At 41.9% G+C, this 15,553-nt stretch overlaps 1 protein-coding gene across 1 annotated transcript; it reads left to right on the top strand.

Annotated features, from left to right (window-relative positions):
- Positions 1–10,881: 10,881 nt before the first annotated feature.
- Positions 10,882–13,026, top strand: LOC120959869 (cGMP-dependent protein kinase 1-like). Its single transcript, XM_049608405.1, has 6 exons — positions 10,882–10,972; positions 11,091–11,270; positions 11,349–11,597; positions 11,693–11,804; positions 11,868–12,001; positions 12,095–13,026. Exons 1-6 carry the CDS (start codon positions 10,949–10,951, stop codon positions 12,785–12,787), a joined length of 1,392 nt encoding a protein of 463 aa, XP_049464362.1. The 5' UTR covers positions 10,882–10,948; the 3' UTR covers positions 12,788–13,026.
- The last annotated feature ends 2,527 nt before the right edge of the window (positions 13,027–15,553 follow it).

Genomic DNA, 15,553 nt, shown 5'->3' with positions numbered 1-15,553 from the left:
GTGTTTGAATTTTCTTGCTTTCACTCATCACAATCAACTTCGCTCAGAGGTATTAGCAACGAGTTGATGGCGCTGCTTAGAAAGCAGCTTTAAAAAAAATTATGTAAAAAACGATAGATTGTTTAATTGTGTTTTTCCAGCCATGCGTTGTATGCTTCAATTTGAAGCTTTAAAATACAATTATCATTATTTGTGATTATGGTGGTGTAAAAGTGACCAAATTCATGTATGATTGATCTAATCAGATTTTATCTAACCTGTCGATTGGATTTTGAAACATTCAAAAAGTAGGTATTCGTATTGGATTTCGTTAGGTCCCATAAAAAAGTTATAAAAAATCTCTATTTATCTAAAAATCTCCTGTAGACAAACACCATGTTGCCATCAACCTCCGAAACGGATGAATCATTTTCGATTAAACTTTACACACACCTTGTGCATGAGATTAAATTTTCGGACTTTTCAGACAACATTTTCGGACTACATTTTCAGATGTTACACTTAACATAATTGAATCGCAATTTTCCAACTCCTATACAAAGATCAAGAAGGCTGCTGTTGTTGTATACAGCACTTTATCACTCAGTGTAAAGTGCCTAGCGGTTTACACTCCACGATACGATACTTTGGGCATACAGGCACGATACAAATATCTGAAGTTACAAAACAAAAAAGATATAATTTATTTATTAGGGCATAACTAAGTTTTTCGAGCAAGTTATTAAACTGTAAAAAGGTGACAGTTGAATAAATACATCACTTCCCGTGCGAAATCATTCCAAATGTTTGTAAAGATAGTAAATTAATTCGAAAAATATCCAATGAATTTAATGAGTCGTTGTTTTTCGTAAATTTTATTCTCGGTTTTGATAATAACGCCAGTTTCATGTTTTACACTCTGAACGAACGATTTCGTCCTTTCTATTGCAATAAAAAAAAATCATAAAATTAATCCAAAAATCAATTCAAAATTAAAAAAAATCATAAACCAAGCGTAAATAAATATAAAAGATTATTTCTTCTTTAAAGTGTTACGATCTACGTGGTCATGCGTCCTTCATATGCTTTCGAAACGTACCAATTACCACGCAGGTTAACGATTAAGATACGATTACCAGACATGTAATCATTCCTTCTCAGGAGGGTAGATCCATGTGAGGCTTGAACTCACAACGAGCATGTTGTTGAGCGGTGTGAGTAGGCGACTGGACCAAAGGGACCACTTTAAAGATAATTATGAATCGTTTTAGTTTAAAAAATATTTGTTTAAACGTTAAGATGATAAATTCTACGAAACACCAGGCGCCTCCATCACCTTCATCAAACACCATGCGCCTCCATCAAGCCCTAGAGCAACCGTGCTTCTTCAGAACTATTTTTCAAACTATCTCAACCAAACAAATAGTTTTCACTTCAATCGTTATCGTACACCATGTTTCGCTCCACTCCAAATAGATTGCATCACATAATAATCTATTCAAGGCAGTCCGTTTACAATCACTCCCCGCCCGCACTTGATTTACTGATAAGTATTCTTCCTTCACACACCTCTAACCTGCATCTGCGAGCCACCCAGGCTCCCGTTTTTGCTTTGATTTGCTGCTTCCCAATTTTCGCATCGTGCAATAGTTTTCCCGCCGTCCGGGCTTTTTGCACTATAAATCATCGACCGCCATCGGTACGGCGCGTGCGGCGGAGGGTGCCGGCACGATCGTACAGGAACAGCACCGAGCAATAAATCAATCTTCGCGCGCTTGCCGCTTACCCGCAACCCAGTGCGCCACTGTTCTTGCCTCGTGCAGGTCAAACAGCACACTTTGCACACTGTGTGCGGTGCATTTTACTTTGCCAAGCACCAGCACCACCGTGTTGCTTTGCCGTGTAGCCAGCGAAGAGGGAGAGGGGGACAAAAAACAAAGTCAAGCAACGTGGAGACAGTCCTTCGCCCCTGTCAGCCCGATAATGATATGGATAGTAAATTTACTTTTACACTATCCCGTGGCATCTCGGGCCCCGCAGACGGCCACCAGGCAGCAAGCGAGCCTAACCGACCAGAAAGCGAACCAGATTGAATCGTAACAGTAACGGCACTGCTTTGTTTCGTAGCACGTGCTTGACGGATGGGGGGGGGGAATGTTTCGAAGCGGGAGGGTTGTGCGGGAGCGAAAAATCTCAAGCATGTAACGAATGAGGTCATAAAAGAGCACTTGATTCCAGTATTACAACACTTTGTAGTTTGTTGCCCGCCCACTGCACACCGGCTACTGTTGCTCGTGCAATATCATCCTGTTGTGTGTGTGTACAAGTCTGCTGTAACATTGTTATGTGTATTTTTTTTATTATGGTAGCCCAAGCAATGTCCCATGCAACGAGTCCTAGCAAGCGAGGAATAAATCAATCCTAGGAAACGAAATGGTAAATTGAATTTTAATGAATTATTCAGCAGAACCTGCCGTCGCTGTGTGGCAAAACGGCGATGGCAAATAGGTTACAAACTAAACATCATACAGCAAATGAAATGAAATGTTTGTACCGTTTTTTTACACATACCTTTTCCCTGTATCGGCAAGCTTCTCCGCTTTTCCGTCCATCTTGATGTGAGCGTCTATAAATAACTTGTTTGTCACTTGTGAGTTGGTGGAATTTTCCCACACCCAATCGCAATCATTCTCATCTCATGCGTATGAACTAAGACTGCCATTATTTCCAACGCGCCTACACGCATTGCCAACAGCGTCCAACACTGTAGCGAAGGCGAACTGCCGCTTTTCTTTGACCACTTTCTACCACGCAGCAAGCGCCACGTGCCAACTGCTTCAGCAGCACGGACAGCAAAACGAAGAAAAAAACATGTTCCGATCTTCAAAGCCTTTTTGCCACTCCACGGGGAAGGTAGCCCCAATTTCTTCGTGACGGTGAGTGACGTTAAATAAGGGTAGAGTAGTCACTTGAAAGCCAATTCGGCTGCTCAAAATGATGCGTTTTGTTTTGCATTCACGCTGTATTTTTTCTCTTCCGTTTGTGCTTCCGCTTTCTTTCCCTCCATGCTCACTCATTGATAAGACGCTTAGCAAAAAGAAAGCGACCAAAAAAAGGGTAAACCCCTTCAGCGGTAAACAAAAGCGGTCGAAAAGGTTCGCTTTGCTCCTAAGCAAGCTTTCTTCTACGACAAAGTTTTATGGTCAGTCTTTTGGTCCGTTTTATGACTTGCCTGCACTGCGGTAGGTGTGTGGTATCGTTCGTTTAAACGAAACGAAGAAGAACAAAAAGGTATGCAAAACAAAGCAGGAGTGTCTACGCGTTTGTCCTCTAATTTCATTCGACCGAAACGTGAATGTCAAAATCAAGATATATTATTTTGCCTGCTCTTGCTCGTCTCCTGCTTGAGACAAGCGGCGCCTAAATGTATGCCTTCCTTTTTGTAAACTAAACAAACCAACAAACGACCCTGCGCTCGGTAGCGAATGGGCTGATGTTTGGAAAGGATTACACGTTGCCATTGACAATTCACAAGGGATGGACATGAAGAAGAAGAGAGGCAGTTGACCTGCGAAAAGGAAAACGGAAATGACAACTGTCTCAATTGCTCCGAAACCCGCTTAAACCCCGAACCCGAAACCGTCGTCACTTTGATGGCTTATTAATGAAGCAGCCATCGCTGCTATCTTGGCTATCTTGGGCCCAAAGGGAGCCAAAACTGTAACGGGTTTTTTGCCCCACGGTAATGCAGAAATATTGCGAAAACAAAATTCCGATTGTCGGTCTCCCGAGTTTATTTGCATCTGACAGATGGTTGTGATAGATAATGCTGTGTACCATCCCAACTGATCCTAAATGGATGAGATTTATATACCCCCCCCCCTCTTTCACCCTCCTCTCCTCACCACCACCCAAATCGATCCTAATCATGTCTCGTAAAACAATACACCCGTGGGGCCTTCTTCTGCGGCCCGCTGCTGGTGTGGGGGGGGCTGTACCTCACATTTTATTCTCACTTTCGGGTGGGGCCCATGGGGGCATCGAAATCACACTTCAATTAGTGTTTATTACACCCTCATAAAGCACCCTCGTCGATCGGCAAGGAAGGAAGGGAAAGGCCGGACACACTGCGGACTTTATTGCGGCGCAGGCCGAACACTTATTGAGTTGCATCGTAAAGCTGGTAGAGCCCATCGAACGCTGGCCGGTCATTTTCCGGTTTTGCTACCACCGACAATGAACTTCCAATTTTAATGGGCAGCTTATGGGTCGGGATTTTGTTTTTCGTTTTGTTTTTTTTTTTTCGTGCCTCTAATCGTTTTGTGAATCGCTACACGAACGTAATGAGCTTCCGGGTAAACAAGGTGATTTGTAATTTTTCATGCAGATTGCAGGGCTTTTATTAGCCGGCTGGGTAGTGTGCGATGAATTATTTAATTGCTTCCCAGATTTATTGGTAGTCTCTAGGCGGAAGGTGGAAAGTTTGGCAGAAAGATTCAGCTAAAGTGCTTCCAATTTAATAGATGGTTGGCATTTGGTCCTGCCTGATAGCACAATGTTTGAAGTGGATAAAATAGCGAGATGATGAATATAAAACGTTTATGGCTCAGTTAAATGCAAAGCATCGTCAGATTCCAATGAGTGTTACAGAACAAGAAGAGTAATTAGGCCAATCAGCTAATAGATGCATCAATTTATATAGCAAACTTTTATATCTATTCTAACGATATAATATATATAATCTTCAAAGATAAGAAAAGTAATAAAATGTTTTAAAAACTGTCGATTTATTTGAGCAGTTTTAAAATGATTGTTGTCTTTGCGTGTTCTAATTTGCAATTTATTGCGGTTTGCGATGGCACCCTGTTCCCGATCAGCTTTTTGCACCTTTACTCTATTCGACCCTTTAGTGACCGTGTCTGAGCTTAGCTCTAATTGGCCCTAATTTTGGAAACCTTCTTCTTGTGGCACAACAACCGCTGCCGGTCAAGGCCTGCCTGTACCCACTTAGTGAAGTGAGCTTGGCTTTCAATGACTTATTGCTAACATAGCAGGATAATCAAGTCTAACGTCGCACGGTCTCTATTCGGGGCTTAAACCCATGCCCGTCAGTTGTTAAGTCGTTCGAGTTGACGACTGTACCACCAGACCGGCCCAACCGGTTGGAAACCTAGCTGTGGCAAAAACTAATCAGATTGTCTCTTTCTGTATGGCATGTGGCGCCACCTGCTGGGTTATTTAAGTATTTCTTCTAGCTGTCATGACAGCTTAATGTTTACAAATAATACGTTGTCCGTCTAGAACGCATATGGTTCAATATTATTATTATTATTATTATTATTATTATTTATATCGTGACAAGAAATATTTTTATTGTTATTATTAAGCGTTTATTATTGAAATCGCTTACTTTTAGCTATGAAAATGTAATGCTCGTCACATCGCCGTATTTTGTGAGCATTATTCTCACCAACGCTCTCAAATAGACCTTACGCTCTAGATTGCACTCTCCCCTGTTTTTATTCGTTGCTAAGGTGAATTAAGCCTCTTTTGTATTAATATTAAGAAAAAATTGATTAAAAAACGCATTTTTTCACTTTTTTCAAATTGATTTTTCGTCTAACTTAGACGATTGGTTATTGGTCACCCTGATTAATGTAATTTGTTCATTAGTTTGTACTACATATTTCGAACGTTTTTTTTATTAACTACTTTATAAATTATTCTAGTCTATAGATTTGGCAAATAAAACTAAAACAACTAAACTTATATAGTTTAACAAGTACCTAGATTAGTTTTACTAATGTTTTTTTTTAAAATAAACTCTAACGTTGACTTCTTACGAAGCAGTTGATAACTCATGTAATGTTAAAAATGATTCAGAAGCCTTGATTTGGTCGACAATAAATTAAACTTAACTCAACAAATGCATAAAAACATATTCATGACAGCTTTACAAACTCGTCACACAATAATACTATTACAATGAAAGATTTTAATTGTGTTGCAATTGTGTAACGCTGATTTTATCTCTTTTATCTTTGCTTTACCCATCCGCATGTCAATGGTCAATAATTGTTAATAAGCAATTTCAAAATCAATGCGCACTTACACATGATCGTTAGTACCTTTTGTTTTACTTGTAATGTACTGACATACATACACACACACAAGGTTGAGCGGAAATAGTGCATAATTAATCAGCAAATCGCAATCATAGTGATCGAACTAATTAATTTCATTCCGTCAAACCGAACCGAGCACACAACGCGCCACGTATTCCCCATTGATTGCTGATTAGAGTAGCATCAGTCGTTTGTGGAAATTATTGTAAATCACTTGCTGAAATTCATCTTTTTGCAAACGTACGTGCGTTGTGCAATCGTACGTACGTTCATTTTCATCCTGTTTTTGTTTTTGTTTTGGCGCACTGTTGTGCAATTGTGTAGTACACAGTGCACAAAAGAACGCATTAGAATAAAGTTATCACTAGCTTGTTGTGCCAGTTTTTGCTTTCTATTGAGCCGTTGCAATTAAATCAAAATAACCTAAAAATACCTTCCAGTTACATATCGCCCAGTTACCCTTCCCTGCTGCATAGATGATGCACCCGATTGCATACACTGCAGGCGCAGGCAACCAAAAGGCAAATTTCATTCGTTAGGGAAATTCAATTAAGATCACATGTCACTTTCCTAAACTAACTTCTCTGTACGTGCAGCCTCGGCGTCTTCTACGTTTGTGTGTGTGTGTGTGTGTGTGTGTGTGTGCACACTTGAGCGAACAAACGTAGGCGTGTGTTCTACTAGTTGCTTGGGCGACCGGCGAATGTATGCAAAACGACGGACGGAGTTTTGCTGGCTGATGTTTGATTCAGTGCAAACTGTCACGGAATGGAGACGACCTGGTAACAAGCAAAGTCATTGCTGTCTGTCGTGCAAGCAAAGCTCACTGCAAGAACTTGCTTCAACCGAACCCATGCTAGCAGACGCACACGTGAAGAAAAAGACATAACACGTTTTATCTGCGATTTTGACAAATATTTACAAATGCTGCTATATCATCGTCACATTCTTTTCCACGGCGAGCTTTGCACACACATCTCGCTGGGCTCTTTGTTAGATTGGGGAAGTTTCTTGCAATCGTCTTGTGTTTTTTTTTTTTTTTTCGTTCATTCTTTCTGCTGCCGCCTCACCAAGATCAAGAAAGCTTCACTCTTCAACCCGAATGCCTGCGGAGTGAACGAAAATGGTATGCAATGGAGATCTTCCGACCAAGCCACCGCCCACTGTCGGTGACTCTTGTGCTAGCGCACTCGCTTTGATATTTTACACACAGCGCCCAAGAAATGGAAACGACTCAAAGAAAGCTGAGCAAATATGAATGTGTGCATATGTGTGTGTGCGGTTGTGTGTGTGCACGTGGGACACAAGTAAGCCCCCCCCCTGGTCGACAAATGTATCATATTTCGTTTGTGGAGCAGGAAATTTGCAAACGAGCAGGCTGCCAAGTGGTACTCAGTTCTTGGAGCAGCATTCTAAATGTAAATTTAATAAGCTTCATCGTTTCGGGTGCCCGCGATTCTTCATTGAATTTTATAAAAAAGATAAAAATAAAAATAACAAAGTAAGTTCAGTAAAACAAAATACTGTGGCTTAATTGAAAGGACAAAAAGCTGATAAATTCCCTGAGCGAAATTTGAATGAAATTTAAGTACAGAGTCTCACTAAATTGGCGATACACTCAACTCCAAAGCATCACTTAAACGTATTAACACCGACAAACCGACGTGACACTTCGAACAAAATTAGCTTCAAAAGTTTTCTGCATATTTCAAATGAAAATAAGTTAAACACTAGCGCCATCTCTGTAATGAATCGCTTACTACACTGAAACAGGGGAGAAACTGCTAAAACCCCGTTTTTGTTTTTCGCCTCAACTTCCAACGAAGAATATTTTCTCCACTTCTTACATCATTTGCATTGATTTGGAAACCTATCAAATGATTTTACTCGGTATTTTGTCCAATTATTGTCATAAAATCCTGCCAAACACTTCCTCAGCCGTTTGTACTCGGAAAAGATGTTTCCATCCAAGCAGCCGCGAACAGAGCTCATTGTGACAAAAGTGCTCGCCTTCATTGCAAATGACAGCACTTTCGTGTGGGATAGTGTTGTAACGCAAGTGTCACGGTCGGTTTGTCGGTGGTATTAATGCCATTTTACAGATACATGTTCAGAGTACGGATAAAACATTTCAGAACGGAATAATTGCACACCATTGACACCTACGATTAGGTGGATGGATGTGCCACACTTGAATTGACAATTTAATTTTCATTAGCAGCGGGTGCTCATACTACGCACAGTGGTGGCCACCTTAAGTCGGACACCTCATATTTTCACCCATTTTCTTTATTTTGAGGCTTCATAGACATTTTTTTTTAAACCACGTATCGGAAAACTTTCTGCACAAGTCTTTCGGGACACTCTTCAGCTGTGCGCAGGCGAAGCCAGGACTGGAGAAAAAATGCACAATCAATTCAAAGTAGTAGTTTATTTTGGTTTAATAATGATCACTTGCATTGAGACAATTAGGTCTTTAATGGCAAGTAAGGCAGCAAACATTCACCAGTGCTTCACCCCATATTCTTTTAAAGGATATAATAACTTTAAAATTATGAATAAAAATAACACCATCTTGAAAATTACTATGCTACTTCATTTGTTTGATTCGGACCATAGAGCGCTTGGCCTAGGTTATGTAATACGCTCCCGAACACTCAATACAGGGTTTCCCACGATTTATTGGTTGGTTCCCACGATTTATTGGTGCGTTCCCACGATTTTTTGGTCATTTCCCATAATTTTTTGGTAGCAACCCACGATTTATTGGTCGGTTCCCAAATATTATTGGTCGGTTCCCAAATATTATTGGTCGTTTCCCAAATATTATTGGTCGGTATTATATTATATTATATTTGGGAACCGACCAATAATATTTGGGAAACGACCAATAATATTTGGGAACCGACCAATAATATTTGGGAACCGACCAATAAATCGTGGGTTGCTACCAAAAAATTATGGGAAATGACCAAAAAATCGTGGGAACGCACCAATAAATCGTGGGAACCAACCAATAAATCGTGGGAAACCCTGTATTGTCCTCCAATTGGCTCTTATTGGTCTATGATAATTGAAATTAAACGATTTCATTACCATATTGGCCAAAGTTATTAAGCTACGTGATGATTTTGCGTCAAGAAATCGAGACTGCCTGACTTGCGGTGGACCACATGAGCTTTCATTACTTTTCTTACATTTATGCATGAATTTCTGAGGTTTTCAAGATATTGGCCTGATCTTTTACGTGAGCCTAAGAGTGTCCTCAAAGACGTGTACGTGGTGTACATACACTTTCCAGGTCTCAAAGCCTCAATCTCAGAAGATAGGAGAAGATTTGAGATGCCCGAGTCTAGGTGACCACCACGGTGTAAAACATGGAAAAATATGTTATGGCCTGTAGCAAAGACGTTAAACTTATAAGAATAAAAGTAAAATGATATTGGGACCCTTTCCGTTTGAAGCTAGTAGGCTGAAATTTCAGCCTGTCAGCTGTTTGCATTGTATAGCAGTTTTCGAGCAGCTATCTGAGGGAGCATAATATACAGGTGGGCTTATCCCAAGGTGTATGAATTTAGAAGACTGATTTTTATCGCTTCTGCTTCTGAATGAAGATTGTAAGAGTGTTTTGAGTATTCGTCAAGCCTCCAGAAAGCTTGTTTGAGCAAAAGTTTTCACCCGTTCTGCCAAAAAGTGATGTTCAAAATTGGTTATAAAAAATGCTATGAGACCACCTGGACTACATACACTTTGATTCTATATTGCATCACCTGATCTCTTTAATGCACCTTGTGATAAATGTAAACAAACCCGTGTTTTCGAGCAGGTACTCGAATCTAATTCTAGCTTTTGAGCCTTTCTACATACAGCGAGAATGCTGCTGAGAAAATAACTGACAGCATGCTTTGACAGCGACTGACAGCATGCTTTGACAGCGACTGACAGCATTTTCGGTGAGAGAATTCTCCTCGGCATGCAAAGAACGATAGAGCTGAGAAAAATTGAATTGGCAGTTTATAGCGATCGATCAATTATAGTTTGCATTTTGCCGTCTAATAATCGTAGATATATTATTAAAAAGTAAAAGAAAATTTTTTGGCTTCATTTTAGCGATTGAAATGGATTTTTTCAACATCATTTTAAAAGTCTCATCTCGGCGCTTTTCAGAGCTTCTACACACACCAGCGTGAGAAACCGGTTGTCAATTCTCTCACAGCCATCTCTCAGCTGCAGTCTCGGTGTATGTAGAAACGCTCTTAGGCTAAAATTTTCTAGACTGAAAATCGCAGGCTAGTTTTTTGTGTGGTTTTGTATGGATTGTTTACATGACTGTTATCCATACATTTTGCCTCCAACTGTCAAACTCCATACAAAAAACTAACTAGAATCGTGAAGGCCCCCATTGATTTGTCCAAAACCCGTACCAGTTGCCGTAAATTTGCGAGCAAGATGTGTAATGAAAAAAACATCTATTAATTTCCTTTTCAAAGCTAGCAATTTCAACATTTTGATGTTAACCTGCTTGAATTGTCCTTGTTTGTCTGTCTGCTCTGTTTTTTTTTTTCTAACAAATTGCCAAGTTTGTAAGCCAACACATACGTATATGGAATGGAGCTTAAAACAGTTAACAAAAGTAATTACAACTGTTAGAATTTATCAAACTTTACAAGCTAGTTTTGGGTACTAAACCATCGATGCAGTGGGCTACTTCTGGTGGTATGTACTTCTCTCATCAAAACGTAGAACACTCAACCACCTAGCCTACTACGGTGTTGCTCAATCAGGTACTCTCAATTCCAACGTAGTAGGCATCGGCACCGAAGTTTCATCCCGCATAGCCGACAATGGCATCAAGAAAGAAAGCGGATGTAAGTTTAAACAAAAACACACGATCTTCCTCTAGTTTTTTTTCCTAATAATTCAACATTTACACACTTGTACAACGGATATTTTATCCGCTGGTTTTTTTTTTTTCATTTTGAACAGGAAGAGAAGCTAAAAAAGCGCCGGCTGGCCCGGTTTCGCTTCAAGCGCTTGGTGCACGTGGTCATATGCAACCGCTACTGGATCACCGAAATCGAGGACCGTGAAATCGGCAACAACGTGACCCGCAATGTCGCCGTCATTGACCGTCGCCTAACGCACAAAGGAACGCTCACCATAATCGTACGTCAGGGTGGAGGAGAATTTTACATGGAAATAAAATAACCTACCACTATCCTGTTGGTTTTTTTTTCCTATTAGGAAAAGAAAATCCTCAACAGTCCACCGGCCGAGCGAACCCGCGAGCAGCGGCGTGTGCTGCGGACCGTGCTGCGCAAGATAGAATGTCTCCAGGAGCTGACGGTGGACCAGCTGAACGATCTGGCCGGCTGTGCCACATTCGAGTACTTCGGGCCGGGTCGGGTCATCTTGCGCGAGGGCCACCATCCGAATGGCGTTTACTTTCTGGCAAATGGTGAAATTACCGTCAGTCGGCTACGCTGGGACAGTGTAGGTATACGAATCGCGTAATCAATCCTGTACACCCTGCATGTACTGCTCGTTCGTTTTACTCGCTTTTGGCTCTATTTCCATTCCGTCCCCAGATCTACCTCAGACACAACGATACACCGTGCGGTACGAGGACGCGGGGGCAAATGTTTGGCGAAATTGCACTCCTGCACGATTGCCCCCGCACGGCAACCTGCACCACAGCAAGTAGGACCCTGGTTCATAGATATTTGGTTCGTAATTGTGACGCTATTTGCCCGCTTTTTGCAGCCGACTGTGAATTACTGTGCCTTTCGCGGGCCGATTTCGATCGCATCCTCAAGCACACGCTGCTCGACCGCTGGCGCCAACTGCAGCTCGCACTGGAGCGGTTTGATTACTTCAAATATTGGACCAACGATCAGGTGCGAATGCTGAGCGACACTGCGCCCTGCCCGCAAACGCAATATCATATTCCACGCTGCCTGCGCGCCTGTTTTGTGTTCTCTTCCCCCTAGGTGCGGGAATGCTGTCTGCTGAGCCGAATCGTTGCCTTCGACACGCAGCAGAAGCTTCCGGTCGATGGTGACGCACGGTACACGTACTTCGTGCTGAGCGGCCAGTGCATGATATTGCAGTGCCTGACGGTGGCGAAGGTGCACGGCACGTACCGGCTTGTACCGATTGCGACTAACGAATCGGCCGCCGCTGAGCAAACGTCACGCGATGCCAGCGCGCCACCGATGGTAAAGTGTCTTTTGACGCGCTTTTCGATAACATTTTGGAACCACCTTCCCGCTGGTTTTAGTGTCGTAATGCCTCTCCCGCCCCCGCCTCCTTTGCAGCAACCAACGATCGAGCATCGGTTCATTGACGTGGGCACATTTTCGTGCGGCTCGGTGTTTGGGCTCGGCGAACCAATGCCGCACCGGATGGTGGTCGCCCGGAACCGGGTGCAGTGTTTGGTGATACCGCGCGGCTGGCTGTTTGAGAAGCAGCAGAACGTGGGCAACACCTGGCAGCGCATTCGCATGAAGCTGGAGATGACCATCCAGCGGGACCGGCTGTTCGAGCAGTTTGTGCGCGACCAGCGCTGGCAGCGCTACCGGAAGGCGCTGGTGCGCGAGTACGTTCGGCTGCATCCGCGCCAGAACGCCACGCAGCTAGCGGACGTACCGATCATGTGCCGGGTGGAGCAGGGCGAGATTTAGGGCGTCTTTTAGTCGGGGAAGGAGGAGGAGGAGGAGGAAGAATTCCGGTCTTTAAGATAATCGGTTTGCTGATGGAGCTGGGAAAAGGCGAAATTAGCTCGTTCTGTGCGACAATTGGATGCTTCTTGCTGGATTAGATATCAATTGGGAAGCGCGTCGTTGGAAGATAAAATTTTATGCCCCTGCTTATATGCGCACTATGGCACGGTGTGTCGAAGGAAGTTGGACAGGTGTTAATAAAAATTTTATATTGATATATTGAATTTAATAGTGATGTGTTTTTTCGTAAGTGGGTTATAGTGATCGTAACAATGACAATAAAGTCTCCAATGCATCAGCTGTTCTCGATCGAATGTAGATCGATTCTCAACTAGACTGTCCCCCCATAGCATCAGTGAAATTACTTTGAAGCTGCACAGTACTGATGAAAATCGGCAGTCTTTTGTTGCGTCATAATTTTTATCTTTTTTATATCATTTTTAACTGTAATTCAATTTATTCATTATAAACTGATATTGTTTACTGAATTTCACAATTAATTCACGATAATGTGTTATTTTATTTAAGCCACATGAGTCATGAATTTATTGTTCAAATATCACAATTGAGATAAGGATTTTGGAACGTACACAGATTGTCATGAATATTCATAGCTTTAATTCAATTTTCACTCTAGGCTTTGAAAGTGGGTGGATCATTTAAAAGTTTTGTGAAAAACATAAAAATTGTCAAGGCCGAGGTACATTGTCTTTACTCGCTAGTGTAATTTCTATTTTCACTAACGCATCTGGCGGCAGCCGGTCGAAGCTTTTTTTTAGCATCTAGGGAATGGTCGTGCTGGATTTCAGAAATTAAGCAGTTTTTCTTCATTTTTTGTCACGAAAATGGCTGAAATACTTGCACAACACATGTATCTATTTATGACAAAGCTTTTCCAGTCCTGTTTAAATAAAAAAAAAATGGAAAAATTACATATTTTCGGAAGCGGCTAAAAATTGTTTGGCAAAATGCTTCGGCCAGCCGCCGCCAGATGCGATAGTGAACATCGAAATAACACTAGCGAGTACGGACAATGTACCCCGGCCTTTGTATAAATGATTCAAAACAATAAACAGATCTTTAAGGACTTCTATTACAATAATTTTTGATGTAAAGGAGAAAAAACAGCAGCGTATAAATTTAAGTATGAATGCAGGCCAGAATTGGTGTCGATTGTCAAAATGTTGTATCTTTAAGGACAAGCTGTCAAAATAAAATAAAATAAATTATAGAAGTAAATTTTAACAAAACGATTGTAAAAACACAAACAAACAACATGAGTCAAATATTCATTATTTCAAAATTATTGATCATGGATTCTTTTTTATAATATTTTATTCCTTTTATCGAAACTACTAGAAACCATATCAAAAATAGCAAATTATGTCAAAATTCTTCTTGCATGACGTCACACGAACTTAACTCTTTCAAATGTCCCTCCAAATCCCACTGTGCACATGTCTACACCACGTCTGAGACTTTGTCTATCCGGTGGACTTAGAACCACCTGCACTAATTAGAATCCATTACGGCGTAACTGTCTTCCCATGCACCGTACACAGCCCGTAGCACAATCGCAGCACCATCGTTATATCCTTTAACCGCCGTAATTACGATAAATGGAAACAAAATTTTATTATCTCATTTAGCTACCAATATATACAATCGCTACAATCTGTGCCACGGCAGTCGCACGAGCACGCAGCTGCAGTCGGCAAAAGAAAACCAATCCAATAGCAGATAGCATCAGCGTTTCCACCTCATTATTGCAGCAAATTTAATTACCAATTCGAAAAGCTAATACGGCGCCACACGTGCTTTAAACCGGTTGCTACGAGCGTTCGCAGGTTGCAAGGGGTTCCGTATCGACGTTGCTATCTGCACTAAATTCTAAGAAAGCAGACAGACCTGAAGCTGGCTCTCGGTTGTTAATTGGAGTGTGTTTTTGAATGGCTGCCCGCGCGGCAGCAACTGGTACAAAACGGTCCGACCGGCAGTAACTTGTTAATTTATTTACAGCTCAGGAGCAGGTAGAACCGCACAATCGAAGAAACAATAAACCGGACCGATCCACCGGCCGATTGCGGGCCGCTTCACCAGTTCGCCGGCCGATGGGTTGATTAATTAAGCAACGCTAATTATAACCTCATTCTCGGCTTACGCTTACACGACCCGAGCTCGCTCTCACGCGTCTCACGCGAAACCGCAAACATTCAATCATAGTTCGGAATTAATCAAATCCTTCCATCCACCGGTTCGGGCGGCCAATCGATGCGCCTTGGCACCGCACCACACCGTTCAGGGGTTTTCATTATTGCAATAATTTAATAGACCATCTGTTGATGTTGACCGACGGTGCTGATTGCTTGGCTACACGATGGCTCGGTGTGTTTGCTTTGCGCTGTGCAGGATACGGTGCAGCCGGAAATGGAATCACATCGGTGTCAGGGTTTAGCAGGTTTAGTTGGTCGAAATTGTAATTGATAAACTGAATTTCAGAGCAACACTTGAACGGAGCTTTTAAAGTATCCGAATGATGATCTCCGTTTCTGTATTAGCTGTGCCAGCTGCATAACTTCAGGCGTCGTGTGCATTTCATCGCGAATAATCTGCCAACCCCTGCAGGAGAAATTTGCGAAAGCATTATCACACACCGGTGTCAAAATGCTACCAATGAACTGATCTCCGAAAGGATTAGCCCTCGCTGCTGTGGCAGCAGCACTCAAG

This window comes from Anopheles coluzzii, chromosome 3 (assembly GCF_943734685.1).
Source record: "Anopheles coluzzii chromosome 3, AcolN3, whole genome shotgun sequence".
NCBI classification, from domain to species: Eukaryota; Metazoa; Arthropoda; class Insecta; order Diptera; family Culicidae; genus Anopheles; species Anopheles coluzzii.
Note: the sequence above shows the minus strand (reverse complement) of the source record. Positions and strands in the feature narration are given on the sequence as shown.